Source organism: Microchirus variegatus (assembly GCF_963457635.1).
Source record: "Microchirus variegatus genome assembly, chromosome: 6".
Taxonomy (NCBI): Eukaryota; Metazoa; Chordata; class Actinopteri; order Pleuronectiformes; family Soleidae; genus Microchirus; species Microchirus variegatus.
This window is the reverse complement of record NC_139807.1, coordinates 13,918,504-13,944,651: the sequence shown is the minus strand read 5'-3', so window position 1 is coordinate 13,944,651 and position 26,148 is coordinate 13,918,504. Positions and strand designations below refer to the sequence as shown.

The window sequence follows — 26,148 nt, the reverse complement described above, 5'->3', positions numbered from 1 at the left end:
CTAGTAAGAGCTTGAAATTAAAACAATATTCAATCATGATATCACAAGCAGGATATTCATGATATCTCCGTGCATTTCAAAACACAAGTGCTTGTTTAAATGTGGAAGAGTGATGTTTATAACCACCAAGGAGGTATGTTTTCACCGGTGTGTCTGTTAGCAACATAACTAACAAAGTCACAAATTTTCAGGAAATATCAACAATGGGAGCAGGAACAAGGGATTAAATTTAGGCCATGATCCACATGGGGTCTGCGCTCTCCGAGTGTTTTCTAGTTATACAAAAATATTGCTCCCAAATAATATGTAGCATTATATTGCAACACTGTGCCTTTTGCTTTAGCTCAGTATCCATAAGAGAATGCTATTTAAGAAATACATTGATAATTTACACAGAAAAAAAAACCCAGTTTGGTAACTCGACCAGAAAAGCCATTAAAAATCATTTTACAATATGCAAGTGCATATATAAAACTTTTGAACTAGGCAGATCTAGGATTTCATTAGATTTTTCTTTTTTGAAATTTACACAATTACATAATAGCTCAGTTTCAGTTTCAACACTCCCCTAAACTCAAATAAACCAGTTTTACCTCGTCTTTCTGTAACAAGTCCTACTTTGACCTAATTTGACCAATACTTTATGAATTCTGCCAGCCACATCACATCACAACAGATCTTGGAATCATTTTTTTTTTTAAAGAAAAAGATGAATGAACTAAAATCTTACAGAATAAAACTGCTATTGTAGAGTGGATCAACAAAAAAGCAGCACTTTATTTTCAAACTGTCTTTTATTCAAATCTTCAACTTTAAGTTCTTATCGAGTTCCAATGGTGACCTGCCACACTCTGATCAGGTTGTCAGTGTATCCAGCAAACAGGGTCTGGACAGAAAGAAAGGAAAGAAAGCCAACAATTACAGACTACTCAAATGATGTGTTAAAGTCCTGTAATTTCCAGCATTTCTAGTTCCCCTCATATTTGCAGGAGTGTCACCAGTGGTCATCAGAGATTAATGTGAATAAGTATAATCACGGGGGTAAAAGCAGCAAGTAAAGTATTAGTGGAGTCAGACATGTAAGTAAAGGTGCTACAGACCTGTCCATCAGCGGACCATGCCAGGGAAGTACACTGTGGGGCTTCAGCCTTGCTGTTTGTGCTGATAACTTCCTGTCTCAGCTCATCCACAATGATCTTGCCCTCCAGATCCTACAGGAACAAAATAAAAAATATCAGATGGGGCATTTGATAACTGCACAGAGGTAACAGAGCATCAATAATGATGCCAATGCATCCAAAAATTGATTACACAACAAATAAATGGGGTCCTTTAGAGCTCAGAAACAGCCTCTTTATCATCAAAAAAATACAGTTGGCATTTGAGTTTCATCACTGCCCTTTAAACAACAAATTGCATGCCTCATAAAGTAGTCTCAAGGAATGAAGGATTGACTCTTTTACCCAAATCTTGATGCTGGGGCCAGTGGCAGCACACAGCCAGTAGCGGTTGGGGCTGAAGCAGAGAGCAGTGATGGTATCACCACTGTCCAAGGTGTAAAGGTGCTTGCCCTCATTCAGGTCCCACAGCATGGCCTGACCGTCCTGAGAGAGAGAGAGAGAGAGAGAGAGAGAAAAGGTATACTTCAATATCAAAATAATATTAACATGTATGATTATGGCCAAGTATATTTCAGTCACAAATCTTAAGCACCAACACAACCTTTCCTTTTCTTTTTAAAAAGTGCAACTTTGACATCCTTGTCTGTATTAAACGGATGCTTCTTATCCATCATGTGCAAAAACCATAGACCATCTATAAAAAGTGGATGCAGTCTTCCCATTCTCCCAAGAATGCCAATGCAAAGTAAATATATATTCCAGAGTCACTGGGGGAAACTCCACTGGCTGCAAAAATAACCCAATTTAAATGAAAGTCTGAGAAAATAAGTCTACTCCAGAGCTCAGAAACAGCCTCTTTATCATCAAAGAATACAGTTGGCATTTGAGTTTCATCACTGCCCAAGCCTACTTCACACTTGATAGAGCACATCAGTAAATATTGTCCTGAGGAGTTGACCACTTCCCATGTGGTAAAAACTGTAAGCCATAATTACAATAATAGCTCATACCCTTCCACCAGATGCACACAGGGAGCCATCAGGAGAGACGGTCACAGTGTTCAGGAAGCCAGAATGACCAATATGATTGGTCTTCAGCTTGCAGTTGGCCAGGTTCCAAACCTAAGGGGGCACAGGAGAGGAATACTGTCACAGCAGTCAAATACAGGATGTACACCATATAATGCCATTCGGATTATACCCTCATAAGTATATACACTACTCACAAAAAGTCAGTGATATTCAACAAGAATATCCCTATGAAAAGTTCATGCTACACTTATATTCTACCATGAAAGCAGTGCACTTCAGTAGAAGGATGAACAGGTCATTTCTTTATCTCAAACAAGAACAGTGGTGGCAATGCCACAAGAAAAAATCTCAATGTCTCAGTAACTTGGTCTCATGATGTCAAATTTGAACATCACGATGAAGAGGACTGAAAACAAATTGTCATTGAACCAGAACTTTTAGCATAACATCAGACAGTTGTTGTGATTTTTGCAGTCACAATCACAAAACAAGAACTTTAATATAAAAGCCAAGGATGTAACAAATCAAAGACATTACCTTGACCATCTTGTCCCAGCCACAGGAGACAATGATGGGGTTGTTGCTGTTGGGGGAGAAGCGCACGCAGGACACCCACTCAGAATGACTCTCATCCTGCAAGTGGTACAATTGAAGATTTTTGACTCAACATTAAAACTGTATTTTATATTTTTCATATTCACCATTAACGCATCTGGGATAAAAGCTTAAGGAAATATGTACGTTGACTTAGAATTAGTTTCCAATGAGTAGAATGTTTCTTCGAGACAAATCTCAGTTAAAGAGCTAGGGAATATTAAGCAGTTATATTTGGCCAGTAAGTAATTCAACATATCAAGCAATAAAACACGCCGAGTAATGTCAAGTAATGACACGGCTGAAGCACTGGATCTAAGACTGCAGCTCACCTGGATGGTGTATTTGCAGACTCCCAGAGTGTTCCAGAGCTTGACGGTCTTGTCCCGGGAGCCAGACACAATCTGGCGGTTATCAGCGGAGAAGGCCACGCTCAAAACATCCTTGGTGTGTCCAACAAATTGGCGTGTGGTCATACCACTGGGGAAACAGACATTTTACATCAAATACAGAATCACCAAGGCTCTACACAGACTTCATTGCTAATTGACAAGATTCGAGTATACCATTTAAAATGATTCTTTAACAGTAGATTCATTTCACAATTTAATCTGATGTGCAAGTTTATATATACACACACATTTCTAATCTGTAAGATTGCATTGCAATACAAAATGCCTGGGCTTTCATTCACTCATTAACACTTTAATCCATTCATCATAGACCATCATCACATCCTTAAGTCAGATAACATTAATTTCTCAGAAATGCTTACACATAGCACCTCACTAACATAACAGACTCAAACTGCATTTGATAATATATCACAATGGGCATTTCTTAACTGTTAGCTTACCTAATTATAAGCACGTTCATCTCAGGGCAAGAAGTAAACATAAGCACATGTGTCACTGTTAACACCTGATCTTAAAAGCTGCAAAAACGCATTAAAAAAAAGTATATCTTCTGATCTTTGACCAGTTTTCTGTGTTTATGAACACAGTAATCATTTATTTTCACAACTGACAGTTCTTCATTCATGCTTCCATGAAACAACGAGTTTCCTGCCTTACTTTTACCAGTGAACCCCCAATGATGTTTGACATCTACACATCTCCTGTAGTGCAAGAAGTCTCCCACAGCAGACCCAAACTGAGGACATGACCCTTTCAGCCACTTACGTGGTGAGATCCCACAAACGGAGGGTCCCATCCCAGGCGCCAGACAGGGCAAACTGTCCATCCGAGGAGATGACAACGTCACTTACAAAGTGAGAGTGGCCTGTCAGGCAACGCTGAGGGATTCCATAGTTGGTCTCATCACGGGTCAGCTTCCACATGATGATGGTCTTGTCTGAAAGAAGTCATTTTGAATAGGCCATAAGTTTCAATTGAGCGTATTTCCAAGGGGAGCCATCAAATATGAACTGGGAATGTAACGAAACTATCAATTTCACAATATTGTGTGAACAAAAGTGTCTGTGTGAGTCTTCAGGTGGTTTGAATTAGTACGAGTTACGGAGAACACGGTCCCGTGCAAAGCTCTTCTGCTCTCTGTAGTGTATGTTACACAGATGAGCGCTACAGCGGAGTAACACACCGATGCTCTTAGCTAGCACGGCTAACCGGTGCCTTTCTCTCGGCCATGAGATCTTTATATCAGCAAAATAACGGCAAAACACAATCATTTATTCGTTGCTTTTGCAATACGCACCCGTTACATAGGACACACGCAACACTTCGAACTTTTGTCTTACGTTATAGCTCCACACTAGCTAGCGCTAGTGCTAGCTGAGCCATGTTGGCGGAGCCGGCGGGGAGGAAGCCTCACCTCGGGACGCCGACAGAATCATGTCGGGATACTGGGGCGTCGTGGCGATCTGGGTGACCCATCCATTGTGGCCCTTCAGGGTACCCCTCACTGTCATCTGCTCGGTCATTTTGGCGAGGTTCGGCGGTGCCTTTTACTAGGATGGATTCGGATTATTCAGAGGTCCGAGAAAACCTAGGTCCTCATCGCATCTAGGCACAGAGGAAAAGGAAATACAGACCCGGATGCAAAAGCTATGAGGAGGTGAACGGGCCGCAGAGGATTGTGGGAAATGTGGACTTCATACTCTCACTGAGCCTACAGTTCTTTTTCACTCTTTATTCATCTTTATTCATAAACATTGCACACAAAACAATACATAATTAGACAATAAATAAACAAGGAGAGGAGACAAAATATCTTCTAAAATATAATACTAATTTCTTCATATTAAAAATAATATCTCTTTTCTAAGAACTCATATCAATATCATACCCACATACAACTTCACAGCAATATTCCACATGAAACCAGTTAGCACAAATACATTCATAGAGTAAGTGTAATTGTGTGTGTGCCAGTAATAGAGAAATATTCATATTATTCTATATTGAACCTAGGAAAGGGGTTTGTTTGGTTAACTAAATGTGAAATGAACACCTCATAAATTGAGCAAATATTTGCTAACATATTCCAAATATTTTCCAGTTAATGTTCTCAAAGCTTTTCTTCCAATGGACAATGTGTGCCTAAATGATCTATTATTGTATTAGCTTTTTATATATATTGGTATAATTTAACAAAGAAAATCTAAATATATTTCAGATAGTAAATGTTCATCCGAAACATCACTACTTTGCGACAATCTCAAAAACATGGTGGTATTGCATCAAATAATATAAGTAAGGTAAGACTTTTCTCAATAATCCCCTGTGATATCTTCAAAATATAGTTTTTGACTAATTTTTAATTAAAAAAGATTTATTCCAGTGTTTGATATTTTGTTGTGCAACACATACATGCTGGCTAGGCCTACCTGCTTTTTCAAATGAAACAATTAAACTGCAAAGTTGTGAGAAATGTCACTGTCTTTTCATTAAAATGAGCAAAACATATATCTCAAAGAAACCCTGCTATCTCAACCCTGACTCTCTTAAAACCAGAGTGGAACCATGATTAATGTTACTGGTAAAAAACTGTGTTTGTTCTACTATTTCATGTCAACATTTATTTTGCTGTGATAAAGGTCTCTGGTTTATTCAAGACACAACTGAGTATTTCAGTCACATCAGTCCAATCCAAATGTCGGTGAACCAGACATAAAAACAACAGCTGCTGGTGCTGGAGGCATGAGCACAATCCTGTATGTGAAACCTGTATAAGCTGGTTTTTCCCCCCTGAGATTTTGTTATTTCCCATATTTCCTAGAAGAAAATGATTGAGAAATAATTATACAATATGGTCATTATAGCATTGAATAACAAATCTAATCGTGGTGCAAGACTTTTGCATTGCACTATAAGATACATGGTAAATGTGGCACCAATTTAATGATCATAAACTTTAAAATAATTAGTTTATAGAGCCAATTATATACAATTCAAACCATGACATTAATAATTGCTGTAAACAAGATGTTCAGATGTTAACTGTGTGACTGCTTTCTACCACGTAACTTGTTTAGAAGAGCTTATTCATGCAAATAAAAATAGAGGACATATGCAAATGATTTGGTAAAATGTTGGATAATCAAAAAAAAGCACACTTCTTTTGTGGCTTAGTGGATAACAAACAAAGGCAATTTGCCTATCTGATAGAAATATTGGAGCTACACTGTCTAATATAACCTCTGAATTCTGTATCTACCCTGAAAACTGCAGCAGAATAAAGAAGAAGATACAAGACTTTACAAAACCACATATAAGTAGTACATCACAAATGTGTATTTGTGCCACAAGATGTTATCAAGTTCACTCATTGAGTCCAGAGCTGAGCATGTTAGAGGACTCTTAAAGGTCCAGTTTGAAACATTTAGGAGGGTCAATATACAAGCAAAGTGTGTTTGAATAAATGTATAATCACTTTTTGTAACCCTAGAATCAGCCTTTCATCCAGGTATGAACTTCATGCGAGGCTGTTGCTTTGTGTAGGCTGCCATTAGCTGAAGCTTATGATGTTTTTTTCCACTATACAGTTCTAGCACGGCTCGGCTCGGCTTGACTCTACTAGGTTTGGTATCAGGCACGTCGTTTTCCATTGCTATAGTACCTCCTCCACGTGGGTGAAGTCATCATAGCACAGCTGAACGAAACTGCCATGACACCATTTTATACGCAACACAAACAAACAAACTAGTGACGAGCAAAGCAGTGGCTTTCGGTGTAACTGATTTATTAGAATCATTTCATTGTCGCTAAATAAACCAGACTCTTCTCTTAACTATCGAGATTTTAGAAATGTCCTTGCTAAACGTTGGAGATTAATCCATGTTTTTCCGGATTTTTAAAGGTCCCACATTATGCAAAATCAACTTTTTAATTATTTAATACTTCTATTTGGGACTGTGTGAAAAAAGATGACTCACTCATGTGTTTGTGGTCCTCCTCAATCTAAGTACAGGAGTTAAAACACGCAATGTTGACTTCTGCGCTCAGTAGGACGTCACAATGCGATAAATTCCTGGAATTGTTGTCTTGTGGAGCTCCGCTTTGTCCGTAAAACACGTGAGATTGCTGGCGAGGGCAACGGCATTCGAAAACCGGAAATCAGCGAAAAGTTCTATTTTTGGCTCCACAGTGCAGCACAGAGTTCTACACAAACTTCCAGCCTCAGAGGATTTATCCGTCCAGTGGATACATGTTATATATGACGGCAATGTGCCTGCTAGATCCTAGATCCTAGAGCCTAGATCCTAGAGCCTGTAAATGATTTTCCAAATACTAACTGCTGTTAGCTCCCAGTGGCCTCTGTGGCTGATGTCATTTCCTAAACAGAGCGTTCTGAACAGGGCTGTTTTGGCAGGGTGATTGAACTGCTGAGGTGCTTCATCCTTAAGGTATTTTGACCAAAACATGTCGCAGACATGTTCATTAGGACACCAGGGAACTAGTTTAATAATAATAAAAAAATAGTTAATAATAATATGAGTCCTTTAAGTCTTTTTAACTGATCTATAGTTCGGCATCGCTCGATTTGATTCTTGTGTCGGACAACGCCGCTCATGACTCTTCCAGGGACGACACTCTCTGACCAATCAGTGGCCAGCAGGCTGACGATGTCACATTTTAGTATCGGTTCAGTTCATTTGTAACCTCACCAGAACAGGTACTTAAAAAGCACCAGGTACCATCCCTAATGGAAATAAAACGAGTGGAGCCAAGTCGTGCTCGAACTGTTTCGTGGAAAAGCGCCATTACTGTATGAAGATGAATAAAGCAAAGAAGGAGAAAGAGTAGGAGATTGAATGAGAGGACAGAGTTGTGTTTACATTCCTCCTTATATGTGAAGGCCACCACATTCTCCTTATGTGCTCGGGATAAGGAGGAGTCTTCCATTTGTTGCACTCTGCAGCTTCACTGTTAGACGTCACTAATTCTTGCACATGGACCGTTTGAATGTGCTGGCAGAGGTACACACGCTCCAATCACCAGCGCCGTTGATTTGTGGTTGTCCCAGAGACATTTGAATGCCCACATGCAGCACTGTACAATGACATGGTATGTTTCAATCTCAAACAAAGAATTCGAGAGGACCATACAGACTTTACTGAGCCAGTGTCTTCAATCAGTCATGTCGAAATGCTTTTCATTTAGACGTTTTTATAAACAGGCACATATGTGACAAAAATGTAAAAATCTGCCCCACATAGACGGAAATGATTTTGTTTTTTGTCAAAGGTTTTAATGTCTTCTTTGTGAAAGGTCCTCTGCCAATGTATGTAACGCAATAAGACGTGTGATAGCATCTGCGTCCACAGACAGACAGAGAGATGGTTAAGAATGTAAAATCAACACATTTTCATTTGTCCAATGCTTTGTTTTTATCTAAAGCAGTCCTGCGATAGACAGGAGTTAGTTCATTGTAGTGTTTAGGCCTCTTGATGTAGTTTATTGTGCTTTTTTCATATACAATTCTCTATTGTTGTTTTACTTTGTTTATTTGAACTCAACAAAATGAATTTCCCTCTATAGACTATTTCATTTAGCTGTTTTTTTTTAAAGTTATTACATGCCAGTGTATTATGTCAATGCAATTTTTGAATATGCAGAATGGGAAAGGAGGGAAAAGCATGTCTTGTCCTTATGCGAACGGATAAATCAGTGACACAAATATAATTGTACACGATTACATAGGATTTAATGGACAAGAAACCATGAAACCAGAGTTTATTTCAATCTACATGTTTAGTTAAAACCAGATTTCAAGTTATACATATTTTGACATTAATTACAAAAATAGCTTAATTCTTTTACAACCAAAAAACACAACTGAAAAAACATTCTCACAAAGTCAAGCTAATACTGTTATCTATGTTATTCCAAAACACCAAGCTGTATTCAGACATGTTGCCATTTATTGACTTCATTACACTTTGAAAACCACTTCTGATAGAACCTGTAAAAAGAAAAAAGGTGACAGAGAACCATCAGCTTCCAGTAAAATAATGCCAAGCCTTGTGCGATTCGCAGTTAAACCATTCTGCTTTCAAGAACAATACAAAACCCCAACAATAAACAAACATCTCACTCACCATGGTTCAAAAAATAAAGTGTGTCTGTCAGCTATTCTGTCATAGCTTAATGATATGCAACTCATTTATTTATTTTTTTGTTTCATAGAAAACTCTTCGAGAATACAGCTTTATAAACATATTATTGTAGACGGTCAATGGGATTACCTGTATATAATGAAGTGAGAACCATACTCAAGTTAAAAAAAGAAAAGGAGCAGGTTCTCACGCAAAGTTTATCCAACTGGGACTGGGAAGTTACCATGTGTCATTTACCATGAGGTAAGCCTGTTTATATTTAAATGACAAAATTAGCCAATGCATCATGTTTACTATAGATTTTTACTTTTACATTACCATTTGAACAAATTCACCACATTGCAATAGGCAAATGATTCCAGTTTTACTTTGAGTTACCCATTTTGTTTTCCTTCTGATGAATCATAGGTCAATCATGGCTGCTAACGTGACCATAATGGTCTGATTTGAAATAGAAAAAGTGCAACTAATATCAATGTAGAATTAGAATATGTGACCTTTAAGAAAATAAAGATTCCCGCTGAAGTAAAATTAATTTCTTCACTTGTCAATAGAGTGAAATAATATAATTCCATGTAATATCTGTACATTAATGGTATATTAACATCAAATGATTAATGTGTCAGTCTATGGGTGTGATTCTGCTGAACAGTTTGAATAATGTGTGAACAGTAGAGCTTTTAAAAAAAAGTTTTTTAAGCATTCAAGCCCCAAGAATTTATTCAATCTTAAAAAAAAAAAAGGATTTAGAAAGAATAAATCTTGTGATGATTAAAAGAGAATACAAAATGTTATTATAAACGGAGGTGTGCTGCAGAATTAAAAGGAATAATTACCACAGGAAAAAAAACAAAAACAATAGTTGTGTATACATTTGTTTCAGATTTCATACTTCATTCTGTTAGTCCTTCAGTCCAAATGACTAATATTGGTTCAAACAAAAAAAACACATATTTAAGTCAGCAGCAAGAACTTACAATGTGAAAACGGGCGACAGTTATTAAACACGTCTTCACATGTGATTAAAAGTTAACGTTCAGTCACGCTGGAAAATATTAAGAAAATGATCTGATCAGCGATAATTGTTTTTAAAGCCGTCCAAAACAGAAACAGTCTAAAGTTGGAGCTGATTGGCTCCCTGGTTGAAACACTGATTTTACACAAATACTGTGAATGGTTCCTTCAAATCCGGCCTTGAAGTTTTCACTATGTATATATTCTGCACGCATGCCAATTCACAGGAATGCAACAATGTAAGTTGACAAAAGTAGATAAGAATATAACAGAGTGGAACAAAACAACACACAAGTCACCACTGCCATAAGTGTAAGCCACAAAAAAGGTGGACTCACTCCGAGTGGCTTGTTCAAATGGAAAGACTGATAAGGACTGCTGATGAGAAAGAAGCTGCTGTCATTTCATCTTTCTTTACGGGAAACACACGACATACAAGTTTTCAAGATGCTAAAACAACGCTTTGCCTTGTTATGATTACGCATGTAAATAGTGAAAACCTTTGCAAAAGAGCCACATGAGAGATCAACCGTATCTGTGCAGTAAATCCTTCCTTATGTGCCCGTGACATCATTGACCAAGCTAATGCACAACATTATCATGCAATGTGTGTGTCTTCTCTCCCCCCAAGTGAATGTGGAATCACAGTGTTCTCTGTTGCCCCCTCCTGGAGAGTTTCCGTAACAGGATGTGAGTGTTCAGTATGACACAGAAGAATGACTTCTGCTTCATTTAGGCCAATCTGCCCCTCCCACTCTCTGCCTGTCAATGTGTCCTTTCCCCAACAGGCCCCACAGCCCCTTCAGGGTTGAGAGAGACGCTTGCGTTTGAGCTTCTGCCTCGCCATGTCCTCCTTTCAGAAAAATACAGAGGGGAGAAGAAAAAGTACTGACCCACACTTCTGCCTGAGATCTGTCCATCCATCCACAAGACAGAGTGAGTGTGCACACCATCATTCCCAAACAGCCTTCATCATTACCATCAGGCAGCGAGTCAAACGTCGTTAGTAAGGCACTCTTCACGCCAATACTGTCACCTGGACTGTCCTTCAAAATAAGAGTCCCACTGACAGTTCAGTTTGTTGTCTTCAAAAGCGGGGGCGCATCCACAACAATGCTGTCTACTTTTTTTTTTTTTTTTTTTTTTTTTTTGAGTTTTCATAATACTGTAGAATCAAAAATGTCCTTGTTAAAAAAATTCTCAATATATTATATAAAGGTTTTTATAAAAAAAAAGGGGGGGGGGGGGGGCAAAGGGAGTGGGGGTTGTTTGTTGTAGTATTCAGTTGCAAATATATACCAGATCAATATGTACAGATTCGATGCCACTGGTTAGTCATCACTGCAAAAGAAGAAGAGCAGGGAGTGTGTATTAGTGCATCAAATCAAAATTCAAACACAAACCACCTTTGACACGTTCAGCGAGGATTAGACAAGCTTTGGTGTGCTTCACAATTACAGAGCTCACGCATGGGAATATACTTACAAAATGTCCCTGTGTCAAATCAGAGCCAAGCAATGAGTTAAATCCACGTGAAATAATCTCTGTGTATCATCTGACTGTTGGCTGCTCCCTAACCAAGTTCACTTCTCTCTCTTAAAGTGTTAGTTCAGGTTTTTACTCATGCATAGTCATTGTACAGCGTTCAGTACACTGTGCAACGGGATTTATGCATTGTTTTCCTCTGAGCAAAATGAACAGTTTAAAAAAAAAAAAAAAAAAAAAAAACTTATCATTACAGTAGAGTAACAATAGGGTAATAATGCGCTAATCATGTTTTGTCTTCTGAGTTTGTGGTAATGCATTAAGGACGATGCTGTCATGTACCTTCCAGAAAATCCTTTATTCCCTCTGCTTACAGGTTACTAAACTGATAGTGGTCATTTTAACACTTTACAGGACACAATACACATGTCTATCAATCTATTATTTATTGTCTAATTTTATCATACGTCAAAATTAGATAGCCCCTTTCTTAGGAAGGTGTTTTCGCGAGTCGAAGATATGCTAAGATACAGCAGATCAGCTGTTTTGAGTTACAATTTCTAAGGGCTTTTCTGTCAATATTGTAAATGACTGTTTTGTTTTCAGTTGGACTGTCTTTAACGCTTTTCTCTCTTTTCCCTGTTCACATCAAAACAATGCAAAAATGCAGGCAGTATGGTGAATGTTGTCTCCTACAACAAACTGACTTTGCTTAGGTACGTTATACACACCCACTTAAATTATTCCACACCCTAAAAAAAAATAACCACTGCAACATTTGTTCACAATTTGCTTGTCAAAAATGTAACACAAACGTTAACACTCACCTTGTGCCAGCAACCTGGTATTGGCAGACCATCTTGTCCCTGCAAAAAAAGAAAATAATAACAGCAGAAAATGTGAAAAACATGTAGATCTGCAGGCTTAAATATCAGCAATACCTTAACTGTGCACTCCTTATTAGCAGACTGGTAATATTTGACTAAATTATGCAAAATGGGTCCGACAAACCACTCTAAACTACATTGTTTAACATGTATTGTTGTGTTTGAGAGGCGGAAATAAAGTACGGCGAAAAGAGCAGCAGCAGATGCACAGACAGTGATCAGAAAGGAGAAAGGAGGTAGAGATACTGTACCAGTGAACAGGGGGCCTCAGGGCCAGAAGGAGGAAGAGGAGGAGGAGGAGGAGCCGGGAGAGAAGAAAGCTCTGCCTCCACAGATAGACCTTTAGTTTTGTCACAACCCTGTCAGCAATAGCCAGTCACACATTCACATCATTGAGGAAGAGCGTCAGAAGACAGCATTGAGACATGATAAGAAAAGTGCAGAGAGGGGAAAAACAAGCAAGGAAATACTGAAAATCTTAAAGAGACGTGTAGCAGGTGCACATGTGTATGACATACCACAGGGCAAGGCTGGTCCAAGCCTGGAGGACCCTGCTCTCCCTTGTGGCCCTTCAGACCTCTCTTTCCCACTGATCCCCTGTCACCCTGGGAATCGGGTAGAAGACGGTTAGTTAATTACAACTATTTTTGTTTGTTTGAGTGTTTATTTACTTAAATTATCATAGTCATTTTACTTTTTGTTTTTTTGTCTCGTTTAGCCGTACTTATCGCTCTTTTATTTGCTATGTTGCCGTTTAAAATCTAATTGCCACAGTTATACATATTTTACATTTCGCCCCTTTAATGAGGACATTATAGATGTGTGCCAACCTTCTCTCCTCTCTCTCCTCGGTCGCCTTTGTCTCCCATCAGACCTGGGAAACCCTGGATATATAATCACAAATGTGTGAGAAGGTGGTTCATAATTAATATGGGATGCAAGGTCAAATGAAATGAAAATGATCTTGTCATTGAGAAAACTCACATCTAGTCCAGGCTCCCCTGGTCTGCCCTGCAAACACAAGTTAACACATGTAAACATATAATTTTTACAAGACAACAACAACAGCAAAAAAGATGTGGTTAACACATTTATGGAGATGGTCGTGTTCTTACTTTTTCTCCCTTGGCTCCTGGAAGTCCCACTAAACCTGGAGATCCAGTTAGACCCTGCTGCCCATCTAGTCCCTGTTGTTAGGTACATTATCATCACTGTATCGTGTCTGGATATCTCATGTTTTATTACAGAATGGTAATAAAGGAGCAGTGTCGCTTACCCTGAGTCCATGTGTTCCAGCGTCCCCCTTCTCTCCCTTTATCCCAAATCCAGGCTCACCCTGCATCAGAACACAAAGACAATGAATACCAGACAACATGTCATAGACTCCACCATACAGACTGCACTACATCCAAGGACCTGCAGTTAATTACAATATTACTCATATTTAATCCATGACAGAGGCAACATTCAAAAAAGGCAACATTCAAAAAACAGACATAAAAAAATACATAAAATAAACCAAAATAAACCAAAGAGGTAAAATTGACAGCCAATTTAGTAGAACTGTTACAAGAAACCAGGTACGGGTTCAAATCAGATAAAATCTCATAATAAGAAAAAAAAAAAAAAAATGCAGTTCTAGCTCGAGCTGAGTATCATCCACATAGCCATATAAATAAATGCCATGCCTGCAGATGGCCTCACCCAAAGGGAGCAAGTATAGAATACAGTAAAGCCCCCAAATTAGAACCTTATGATACTCCATTCTTAATATTAGTGAGTGATGATCTGAAATCATCAAGTGTTACACAAAAAAACATGAAAATGATCCATGACAGAAGGATCCAATTCCAGGTTTCATCTTGACAGGTTGCACAAGAGTTATTTAAAATAAACAGGGACAAAGCACGATTAAAAATAGAGAGCAACCAGAGGCCCATACAGTCCATCACTTCAAGAAGAAATGTAGGCTTACCTTAGGACCAGGCATCCCATGAAGCCCCTGCAAAGCATTGTATGCTGTGAGTACATGATGATACCATCAAACAACAAGAAATGTGACCCATAAACCTAAGATTCATAATAAACTGTTGGCACTCACCATGGATCCAGGTGACCCAGGAACTCCTGGTGGACCAGGAGGTCCTGGTTGTGAAATCATCTGAACCTGAGAACCATTGGAATTATATGAGTCAAACAGAAGTGTCATGAGCAGAGATTATTTAACTAGTTAAAGGAGATGTATTCAGTCATCACTGACATTGTCATTGACTGTGTGTGTGTGTACGTGTTTCACTGACCAGGTTATCATCCAGTCTGCAGTCGCCTTTCTCTCCTTTCTGTCCATCTATACCCTGACCCCCCCAAAAAAGAGCAAGATGATCTTACAGTTGTTCAGGTACTTTTCTGTTCGTATATGGAAAAAAATTGTTTGCTGCTACAACTTACAGAAAGCCCAGAAAGCCCCATCTCTCCTTTCTCCCCTCTCTCACCAAGTGATCCTGTCTCACCAAGGTCACCTTTAGGACCCTGGAGGTGAAGAATGAAAGGTGATCAATGTCATACATGAATAATATTAAGACATTGCATGACCACAATGTGTCATCAAAGATTGAGGAAACTGGTTTCAATGATAAAAGGTGCAGCTAGCATATTCACAAAATAAAATTCCCTTTGTGGGTAAACATGGTTTTGTGTTTTGGTTTATTTTGCCACCCATTTATGTAGCTTGGAGAATTTTAACATATGGGTTGCCAGTAGATACTCAAACACAACAGTTACCGCTATGTGTTGGAATTGAAAAAACCTAAAAAGCCTCACTACCCCTCCCAAAAATGGACGAGAGGAATGGTCAGAGAAGCAACATGGGAACTTTAGCTCATGTTAGTTAATTTGCTCTCTCTTATTCACGTTGGTTAATATTTAACATATCAAATTGTTAAATTCTAATTGTTTTCACAGCTTGTTACTGTTGCATAGTCATCTCCGCTCATCGTGTGATATTTAGCTGTGACTCTGTTGCTGCTCTAAGAGTGAATCTCATGTTTAGAATAGAGATGATAAGTAAAAGGAAGTACATAGTTCTCAAATCAAATCAACATAAAATGCTGAAATAAAGCATTTAATCAAACTGTGTGTAATTTCTGCTCGCAGTCATACCTTATCTCCATCAACTCCTGCTGGACCAGGTAAACCGAGCTCACCCTGGAAGAAGACAGACTTGATGATACAGTCTTACTGTATAAAACACTACTATGAGCTAATGGTGGTAGAATGCAATGGTAGGAGGTTCAGAGTTCCTTACCTTTTCCCCTGGAGGGCCTGGGAGTCCAGGTGGTCCAGGTGGGCCCTGGAGAAAGGCAGACAGAGGAGAGGAATGATCAGATATTCAGTCAAACTTTGTAACGTGTCTCTTCTTACACGGAATTCAAATCTACAGCAACTCTTCAAACCTGCAATGATATATTTTGGCCAATAGGATGCAGTAGAAACACAACGTTGCCATGTCGTGTCCTTTAATCGATGCTGCTATGTTCACCAGCATCCCTCTAAATGTGTGTCATGTGGTGCTGGGCAGGTAGCTTTTTTTTGTCTTCTGTCTTACAGCTGATGAAAGCTGTACGACTGAGATCAAATGGTAAATATGTGGTTTGGAAAACAAAAACAAAGACCTGACCGGAATTTACGTTTGTACGTAGAAGTACTGATTCATTGTTGCTACAAAATACAGATTAAAGCCACTTTAACTACGTCTGTCATTTTCAGGACACTCACATTGTATATACAGCATGTGACTGTTTACTGAGACTCACAGGCTTTCACCATAAGGCCTGAGCTGGTGCCAACACAACACAATACAAGACTGATGGATTTCACAGTGCAGGTCCGAGAGTAAACAAAGCTCATGACGTCTTTTGTTTTGTTTGTCTGTTTTCTGATGGCATCCAACTTGAAGCAATTTTATCCTAGTGAGATGGTAAATAGTGCTGGATGTTGTCCGTGCTACACAATTGCATGGCATCATTTTCCATTCTGTAGATGCAGGATGTGTTAGAGGACATGACTCTGGTTGAAAAATAACAAACTGTCTCCCATGCTCTTAAATCACACTTCTTTATCCGCAAACATCCATAATGCTACACACTCTTCCCTGTGAATGTCTGAGCGCCATCTTGAACTAATAAATAGGGAAACTATGTTGTCTACCCGGGGTGTGCATGATGATTCTCTCCCTCCCTCTCTCGCTCTTCTCGGTTCTCCATTAAAGCCGCAGAAATCAAAACATATTTACAAGAAACTACTTGATCCAGGATATTCCATCATTGGAAAGTCAAGACGACTCAAGTAAATAATTACACTAAAAGCCGTCAAATGAATAAAAGTAACAAACAACCAGTTTCAGCACGGTTTTAAATCATCACCTAAAATATCACCGCAGATTAAACAAATCCAGCTTTTCACACAAACAATGGCTCATGATAGAAGCTGGGTGGCCATTAGACATTCACCGAGTACAGTGTGGGATTTGATGCCAACTGATTCACAGTGGCAAAAGGCTTCTGATAAAATATCAGGTTTGGTGTTTTCAGTAACTCCTTTGTAACGACCTCACACTGCTGTCTACAGTGTTGCATGCAGTAGCCTGTTTTTTTTTTTAATCAGGTCCAAGGAGACCCTGGCCCAAAGTGGTTTTTAATCAAATACACACTCCACTGCAGAGATAGCCATCTGTTAGCATGTAGCACTGTACATGGTGGAATCAAAGGGTCTTGTGTATGAAGAGAGGCGTGTGAACTGTGGCGACTGTGAGGGGGGTTCCTGTCCATCCAGTGCTTTCCAAAGCGTTTCCCTCGTGCAACATCCGAGTGATGTGGAACTGCACAAATACATGGACACACTACACCATGCTGTCCTATAGTGACTCACAGCCATGTATTTTCCATGAGGCTTACTGGATCCATAGCATGAAAACACACGCGGAACAATGCAAACGCAGCCTGTTGACTTTTCTGCATGATTAAGCATGCGTCTTTGGGCTACATGTTATCTGATAGAATAGAACAGCTGTACTGTATTTGCGAGGGCTGTACATTTTGTCCCAATTGAATACACAAGAGAGAGCATTGGTAGACGAGGAAACGAAGCGCATTCAGTTATGCTCTTCAGATGTGGCTTTGAGAATGATATCGAATACATGTGAAGTCTATACAGAAACACATAGATCCACAGGTTGAAGCAGGTGGGATGAGGAGCAGATACACATGTTGTGCGCATAAGCAACTCAGCGAGGGTCTAAGGATTATTATTATTATAATTATTATTATTATTATTATTATATGCATTAGTTACTGATCACACCACCAAAAGCGTGCAGAAACAACAGATTACCGAAACGCTGATGGTGCGGATGGCCTGTCAGGAAGAAATTATATCATGTTGAGTTATGAAGTTTGTTGAAAGGGGAAAACAAACAAGCAATCCAGATCCGCAATGTGAGATACAGTAATAAACTCCTGACGCATACACAGAACTATTAATCTGGTCCCACTGACACTTTGATATTATTCACCTGGAAAGCATCTAGGAGTTTCCCATTGAAGTCAATGATGTCTGAGGCACCCGCTGTGCCTTTTTCACCAGGATAACCCTGGGTCAGGGGAGGGAAAAAAATGATTTAACTGTACATAAACGTGTTGGAACATTTGTAATACATAAACAATGAACAATGACGTGAGCTAAGTGGGTAATACACGTACCATGTGTCCCTGTGGTCCTTGCTCTCCTACTTCCCCTTTGTCACCCTGTGTGATGCAAAAATGCATTTTTTATATTCTATAGTTATTACTTTCCAAAAAATTTAATTAAAAGTAGTGAATCCTATAAAAAAATACAAATTATTGATAATATGTTTCAAATTGCTCCTTAATAGTTATATATTTACCTTTAATCCTGGGAGCCCATCCATACCACTGGCTCCCTTTTCTCCTGTACCTGGCTCACCCTTTAACAATAAACAATAAATATTCAAGGTCAGAGCATGACAAATGAATATTTAAAAATCTGAGTTGGAGACATAATGACAGATGAGTCTCTCTGTACCTTTGTACCTGGTGGACCCTGTGGCCCTGGGTAACCTGGCTCACCGTCTTCTCCCTATCAAAAAGTCAAACTCAGTCACTTTTTTTTTGTTTTGTTTGGAGTCTCCAGTACAGTTCGACAAGAAGGTCTATGAGAAAGTTGATCAAATAATGATCTTACCGGCTTCCCAGGTAATCCTTGCGCTCCCTGAGAGGCAACAATATATTAGGTTATGGTGATTATCCAGAAGAATACATATCACCATCACAGACTTAGAATAATATTCATAGAATTAAAATAAATACATATCTTAAGATTGATTTTAAATGTAAATGACTTGATGTTTTAACTATACACTCACCTCAATACCATCACGACCTGGAAAACCCTGAGGAGGACAGAGCAGAAACTTGGTTTTAGTCTCATCTGCAGGTTCATTTCCACCAAAAGTTAAAACCACTGTGGCCACTAGGTGTCAGTGTAAGATGAAGAATGTCCACTCCACAGACTCGTCTCATGTCAATTCAGAGTATAATTATGCAACATAAACATGTGATAATTGAAGTAGAACAAGTGTTAACTGAAGGAACTGAAGAGCATCAAAATCATATTTTGCAACTCAGAGACATCTCTAATGATCACTGTTCTTATCCCACTGTGATTTCTGCAGCTCAACAGCAGATTTGTCTTTTTTTTTTTTTTTTTCAGATAATACATTTCCAGTTACAACAGTTTCACATCTGAGGGAAACTGTAGCTGCTGTTGCTTTACTTCTTTCTACTTCACAGACACAAATGACATGGGTTCATGGACACCCATGCTGGCAGGCTTGCTCACTTTCTCCCTCTCAGCCTTTCAAACATTCAGACATCTGCCCACAACATGGAGAAGCTCTTAGCACCGCACACTCACTTGTTTGGCTGTCTTGGGTTTTGCAACGTTTTTCATCGACTCCGAGAGTACATTTGAAATTGTCTTGGTTACATGACAGGCCACTCTTTTTGACCCGTCTGTTTTTAGTGATTTTCACTGCTGTGCTGACTTTCTCACTCTGAGATCAACCACAGCGAAACCAACATTTTTCACTCGAGCGTCTTGGCCGTTTTGTGCCAGTTGAGGGCAACTGGGCTTTCATTCCTTCACTTGGATAAACAAAAAATACCTTCACAGTCTGCTTCCTTCTCTTCCATGTTATGACCACAGATTTATGCTGCCATTGCATATGAACTAACCTCTGGGAAGCAAATTTAATTTTGAGAAACACAAACTGCCTCAGGCAAGAAGCACAACTATTGTTTGGTGAGGTTGGCATGCTGCCGATGAGCTCACCACAGCGCCATATCTGTTTCAGGGGTGCACTGCGACACAGTGGTGGTAGGAGGGTGGGAGAATGAGGGGCGTGTTGGAGAACTTTGTGGCCACTGTCTTACAGAAAACAGATGAGGCCAGGAGCAGAGTTGCTATTCTGGGAGTTTTTAGGTAAGCCACAGCTCACTGGCAAACCCGGAAGAATGAGAAAATGGGTTCGATGCAATTTACTGCGAAAGACCATTTTTCCCATTTGCTATGTGTGTATAAACATAAATGCTCTGAGAAACACAATATGAGATAAAATCACACCCTGCGGTTGAACCTTACCAGGTCAACACATTTGGAGTGACACACTGAGTGATGACTGAGGTGTTTTCAGTGACACTGAGTGGGTGTATCGTTTTGTATATTGGGTGTAAGTTTGATGCCTGAGAAAAAGCTCTCACCGGCTCCCCAGAAGGGCCACGGGGTCCATCCTTGCCTGTGTTCCCAGGGGGGCCTCGGGGGCCAGGAGGGCCTGGAGGACCGGGAGGACCAGCAGGTCCAGCCTGGCCCTGGTCACCCTTATGAAAAAAAACCCAAAAAAACCAGCAAAAGAATGAGGAACAGAAATATAAAATACATATAAACAAACAAATAATCATCTGTCAGTCTATGTTTTAATTTATCAGCAGGTGGATGAAGTGGCATCATCTCTTAATGTTTGCAAATCTGTCATGGGTGTTATAATGTCTCTGTTTCAAACATTTTCACTTTGTGATATAGCAAATACACGAGGCAGGCATGTCCTTGTTGTCTAAAATCATTGGCTTTTGTCCACTTGAGGGCAGCAGAAACTAACAGCAACACTGACATATTTTCATCTTTTAAGCTGATGCAGCAACGTTGTTAGCAAATCACTGTCTATTTAGGCTACGCACTGAGCTCATAGGGAGTATCAGCAACATGTTATTTTCATGTCCTCCCAAAGTTCTGTTCTTTGGTCCCCCACAAACTCCTGAGGGAAATGTATGTCCTCTACCAGTTAACGGCTCAGCAGCTGCTATATCTGCCATTTTGTGCTGTAACTGTTGTTATTGTTGTAGCTTCTTTCCTCTGAAAACAGTCTGCTGTGGTGTAGTGAGAGTTAACCAAAACAGTAAATTGTGCAGGCTGAAAATCAAAACAATGAGCTGAACGATGCCAAAAAAGCTCCGCAGAAATGAAGGGAACCACATGTTAGCGATAAGTCTTTGTTTGTTTATCACTATAGATCAACCGGTCAGCGCATATGGATTTCAAAAGTGACGGTACATCGAGACTGTCAGGAGGAGTGCAACCGGCCAACAGCAGCAGTCATTTCTGCACGGTGAGCCAGAGTGACGTTGAGTCATAAACTGTAGCACAGCCATGCAAACAAACCGCCTCTCACTATGAGACATTATTAATTAAAAACAACCTCATCTGTTAAACTGAGAGGTTTCTTTCATCCACATGCTTCATAGAACAACAAATGTCCTGTCACCTCACATTTAAGAACCTTTCATCCCTGGATTTACATGTTAATCGGGGACATGTATCTCCCTGATGACTTCCACCTTCGTGTTTTTGCCAAATAAAAACCATTAGCGCACCCGAAGCCCTTTTACCACTAAAGCAGATGGAGGACTGGTGTTTTCTCTGCAGTCATATGATGATAATTCGTCTATATCCTCTCATCTTTGCTGATATGTGATGCATTATGATTTGTTTTTGGTTGTAGCCAAGAAAACGGTGCAGCAAGTCCTTTCAGAAAAATTACATTACCAGGGACTTATAGCACACTAAACAGGCCAGAACATAACTGTCACCAACAAAGGTCTATTCAGTAATAAGAAGCAATTGTTTCGCCTTTGATTCTGTCTGAGATGCATGTGGTGCATCCTCCCGACATCATTCTTTGAATGGTCTAAAGCGTTTGACTTTGCCACCAGATATGTGCATACAATCAAAACATTAAACATCGCGTGCACAGACACGAGGGGATTATATAAAAAGAAACCCCATCCAACATGCAGTTTAAGAAAGCCAACATGCAGTTTGAGAAAGGTGAATAAGGCTATTATAAGTTGAGTAAGAAGAAGTGTTATAAATGCACACATGCCTTAGTTGTGGTCTACCTTCAGAAAGCGTCTCTGAAAGCTGTTGGACTGCTCTCCAGAGAGAAAGCCATGGTCATACCGGGGATAGACCATCTAAGTTGGAAGAGGTGCAGAAAACACAAAAAGAAAGGCCAGGACAGAAGGAATGACAGAGAGAGAGAGTGACGCACATGGAGAGGGTGAAATGAAAAGGGAGAAAATAAAGATCAATGAGTGAGGAAATCAGAATTCCACTTTTAACTGAGAGAGCCCAGAAGGAAGGGAGACAAATTCTGTGATTAAAAACAGAGACGTGAGTTTAGCAGCCTGTAAGGCAAAAGAGGATGCTGAAGAAGAATGGTTTGGCTCCTCTAGCCACAGGCATAGTGACAGATCAGCAGCCTGACAGAGAGCGGGAGCTGCTGGGAGGAGAGCATAAGAGAAAGATCACTTGGAGGGACAAACCTTGACAGTGAGAATCTGATTACTGTGCAGACCTGCATATGTGTAGTTAGGGGGACCCTGAGGAGAAGAGCGACATGGTAACAGGTGAGCGAATGACCAAACTGACACAGTCTGAAAAGACATTTACAAGTGAAGATTTAATTCTCTCTTTCATTCATACATGGATTTGGTCAATTTGGTCATTTCAAGAGCCACGTTAAAGCGTGGCTTAGATCTAAACAAACATGCAACTCACTACTAACATACTAATGAATTGTCCTGTTTTTTTGTTCCTGGCTGTTTTGTATACTTAGTTTTATTATGTTTATATTTTGTTCTTTTTAATCCAACATCAACCTGCCTAATATGGACTACAGATGGAAATTAGCCCCTGGGCTATAATCTGGCGCATTTACATGTACTTTTGTATATGTTCCTTAATGTGCATTGTCCTGAAATAATAAATAAAAAAATAAAAAAATAAATAACTGTGCGTTTTCCACGCTATGTCTTCATCCTACGTTTTTGCGAGTGAATTAAACAGCGATGCCTCGGCTCTTTCCAGCTGACAGACAGTAAGTGTAGTGTTTGTCTGTCAAGCTGAAACGAGCAGAGTTAGTTTGCTGCCAGAGAACTGGGCTGAGCTCTGTGCTCTGCTTCTCTGGATGAGTCACCTCCAAAAACACATGGAAGGACAGCGACGAGTGCATGAGGGTGGGTAAGGGACAACACAGAGGGGAGATAAAGAAGGAGCGATGCGAAACCTCCTGCTCATGAGGTTTCCGTTAACAGGCTGCGGCGAACGCTGAATAGCTGGGGTTTTTCTCCGACGCCGCAAATGCCCCTCCTCCTCTCGATGCCTATACACTCTTCTTTGCCTACTGTCACAATCACTAATTCACACTGTTCTCACCATGGAGACCACATACATATATGCTTCTTAAACATATCAAAAGACAATAGGCCGTCTCACAATGGGCTTCCGCTCTATACCTCATTCTCCTCAGACCTCAGGCTGACATTTAGACGTTCACCCTCAGAACCATCACAAACTATGGTCTTTTTGTAGCGGCTCTAGGGGAGGTAAAAGGAGATTTGGCTGGGGATGAAACTCCCATCACGGCTTGTCTTTCAACAAAGCCTTGAGGCAAACCTAAATATGCTCTGTATGGATTTGACAGTGTGGAGCCTGGGAAAGATGGCTACCAGCTTTACAGCTTTCAATAAACGTTGAAGGTTTAATACTATAAATGGGCTTTCATCACGTGTTTTTGGTTGTTGTGTAACATCTGATTGTGTTTTAATAACCGTGTTATCCTGTGGCACTAAAGATGATGAATTGACAGGAAGTCACAGGTTGACAGAGATTCATAGCCACTTCCTGCATTCACATGTATTCTGTTATGCTCTTGCAGAGTTCAAAGGTGAACCGGCGCACAATGTTGAAGATCAAGGCAAAGCGACGGCTGAGCTTTGCTGATGCTACAGTCAGCCCCCTCTGCTCAATCTGCTCAGCCTCAGAGGACCTGGAGCGATTTGATTCATGGCTGTCAAAACACATTCAGAGACCAACAATTTTTCATTTGCTAAAATCTAAATTTGCCAAATCTATGAAAGCTACCCTTGGGCCAAAGTCATTTATGACTTCAGTAGTTTTAGGAGCAGCAAGGTTTTGTTTTGAACCAAACCGATGTCTCTAAGTGATACTCTGTGGTTTTGGGGCTGCAAATCAAGCCAATGAAATCAAAGCTGCCAAATCCTTGTCCAAGTGCAATATTTACCATTTGGAAGAACTTTAAAATGAAAGAATGCCAAAAGGATTTAATTCTCAAAATCTTGAAGCAAAGGCATAGAAAGCAACTGGATCATGCCTTGATGGGAATCAGGAATTCCTGTAATTTTTCTGAACCGCATCATTAAGCATTGTTCTGCTGAGCAGTCCTGTCAAATTCACACCCCATTTGTGTTCTGCTATAAAACAATAGCTACTCGGTTTTGGTCCAAGACAATCTATCACACTCTATGTCTATGTTGTGCCAATTCCAAGCTCAGACTCTGAGAAGATTTATGGCAACACATCTATTTCTAATTATTATTTTAAACGTCTTTTGGTGGATACTGACAATCAGAGAGTCTGTTGTAAATCATCAATCATCAGCTAATCTAATTCTCTCTGAATACATGTGGATGGAAACCAAATTAAATTGCTCACAAATTTACGACCGAGCAAGAAAATCATTTAGTAGTAAAACAAATTTGCATCAATTGGACCAATTGTTACCGTGCAGGGACGAGCGGTGATGTGGCGGTTAACACTCGTGCCTAACAACATGAAGGTTCCTGGTTAAAATCCTCGGTTTAGAGTCATTTTTGTATGTAAGTGTTCATGTTCTACTGGTGTTTGTGTTTATGTGTGGTTTTCTCCACAGGGATGAGTTAGGTTAATTGGAGAGTCACGCACACCTACTGACCGTAGATGTGGATATAAGTGTGAATGATTGATTTTCTCTGTCTGTTGACCCTGTGATGGATCACCCAGTGTCAGCCGGTAGTGAATACAGTGGCATTAAGTGATGAACTAATCTTTATTCTTACCTAGATTATTTTTTACTGTATTTTTTTTGTTTATAATAGCGAAAAAAAGACAAATGCTCACATCCTAAAACAGTGACACGGTCGAGGCTTCAGATGCTTGCACAGATCACCTCAGTCGTTCTTCAACAAGAATTTTGATCTTGATGTTATATTTTCGACATAATAAAGCTAGAAAAACATTCAGGATTTATGGGGTACATGACTTCTTTGAAGGATCCAAGCCATGTACCATGCAAAGCACAGGGGGCTTATTTTTAAACCACAGTGAATGAAGCAGGAGATAATTACATAGATCATGGTGGCTGGATTCATATCACATGAAAAGACAACACTGACAACATGGACCAGATGCAGGGTGAAGTTATCCTGTGATGTTAAAAAAATAGTTTGGTGGGGAAGAGATGGCAGTTTTGGCACAGCCCCAACGCTCGGGTTTTGATGGTGAGGGTTTAAGTATTTCCATCGTTCTTTAATATCATCATTTCTCATCTCTGGCTTTGGAGATGTGGGCAACTCAAACCTCATCACAAGAGCAGGACTATGTTGTTGGTGCAGTTGCCGGGGGAAGCCATTGAGCCGTTCCTTCAGGATAAACACACTGCACATTTGAATGAGTGAAAAACAGGCCTCAAGTGTTAAAGGGTAATCTGCACATACGTATACTGTAACCTGGGTTTGATCATGTTCGTCGACCCACATCCATCAGCACAGTGACAAGCAAATGATGAGTCGTTTTAAGATAAAAAAAAAAAGAAAGGTTTCGAAACCTTATAATGTCTGTCTTCCTGAAAAATGTCTTCATATTTGCGATGAACAGCTTAATATGTCTCCATGTGTCTGGCTGAAGTCAATTATTTCAATTAATGTCTTTAATTACTGATTTTATTGTCAGGAAAATCTTAATTTTATGTT

The 26,148-nt window shown here is 39.7% G+C and overlaps 2 protein-coding genes across 2 annotated transcripts in view; both read right to left on the bottom strand.

The window, feature by feature from the left end:
* Positions 1-775: 775 nt before the first annotated feature.
* rack1 (receptor for activated C kinase 1) lies at positions 776-4,772 on the bottom strand. The gene is made up of 8 exons (XM_083891822.1): positions 4,577-4,772; positions 3,928-4,099; positions 3,079-3,226; positions 2,690-2,785; positions 2,132-2,242; positions 1,464-1,604; positions 1,101-1,211; positions 776-886 (listed from the first exon to the last, which is right to left on the bottom strand). The coding sequence occupies exons 1-8, from the start codon at positions 4,683-4,685 to the stop codon at positions 821-823; spliced, it is 954 nt and encodes a 317-aa protein (XP_083747948.1). The 5' UTR covers positions 4,686-4,772; the 3' UTR covers positions 776-820.
* Positions 4,773-9,110: 4,338 nt separating this feature from the next.
* LOC310928550 (uncharacterized protein) overlaps positions 9,111-26,148 on the bottom strand; it is a 131,569-nt gene continuing 114,531 nt past the window's right edge. The window contains exons 10-32 of the mRNA XM_083891130.1: positions 22,237-22,311; positions 20,545-20,661; positions 19,149-19,175; positions 18,968-18,994; positions 18,809-18,862; positions 18,651-18,710; positions 18,466-18,510; positions 18,279-18,356; positions 18,098-18,121; positions 16,014-16,058; positions 15,869-15,913; positions 15,158-15,238; positions 15,010-15,063; positions 14,811-14,876; positions 14,685-14,711; positions 13,986-14,045; positions 13,825-13,896; positions 13,694-13,720; positions 13,540-13,593; positions 13,228-13,314; positions 12,961-13,068; positions 12,650-12,688; positions 9,111-11,190 (exon numbers count right to left, since the gene is read on the bottom strand). Of these exons, the coding sequence (XP_083747256.1) occupies positions 11,140-11,190; positions 12,650-12,688; positions 12,961-13,068; positions 13,228-13,314; positions 13,540-13,593; positions 13,694-13,720; positions 13,825-13,896; positions 13,986-14,045; positions 14,685-14,711; positions 14,811-14,876; positions 15,010-15,063; positions 15,158-15,238; positions 15,869-15,913; positions 16,014-16,058; positions 18,098-18,121; positions 18,279-18,356; positions 18,466-18,510; positions 18,651-18,710; positions 18,809-18,862; positions 18,968-18,994; positions 19,149-19,175; positions 20,545-20,661; positions 22,237-22,311 (1,323 nt within the window). The 3' untranslated portion in view covers positions 9,111-11,139. The remainder of the gene's footprint in view (positions 11,191-12,649; positions 12,689-12,960; positions 13,069-13,227; positions 13,315-13,539; positions 13,594-13,693; positions 13,721-13,824; positions 13,897-13,985; positions 14,046-14,684; positions 14,712-14,810; positions 14,877-15,009; positions 15,064-15,157; positions 15,239-15,868; positions 15,914-16,013; positions 16,059-18,097; positions 18,122-18,278; positions 18,357-18,465; positions 18,511-18,650; positions 18,711-18,808; positions 18,863-18,967; positions 18,995-19,148; positions 19,176-20,544; positions 20,662-22,236; positions 22,312-26,148) is intronic.

Bases quoted from the DNA above. Each gene is read 5' to 3' on its own strand.
- rack1 (XM_083891822.1), bottom strand. From the start codon at position 4,685: ATGACCGAGCAGATGACAGTGAGGGGTACCCTGAAGGGCCACAATGGA. The intron at 3,227-3,927 runs GTAAGTGGCTGA...CTGTTTCCCCAG, and splicing joins CGTTTGTGGGATCTCACCAC to TGGTATGACCACACGCCAAT. The intron at 1,605-2,131 runs GTATGAGCTATT...TCTCTCTCTCAG, and splicing joins TGTGTGCATCTGGTGGAAGG to GACGGTCAGGCCATGCTGTG.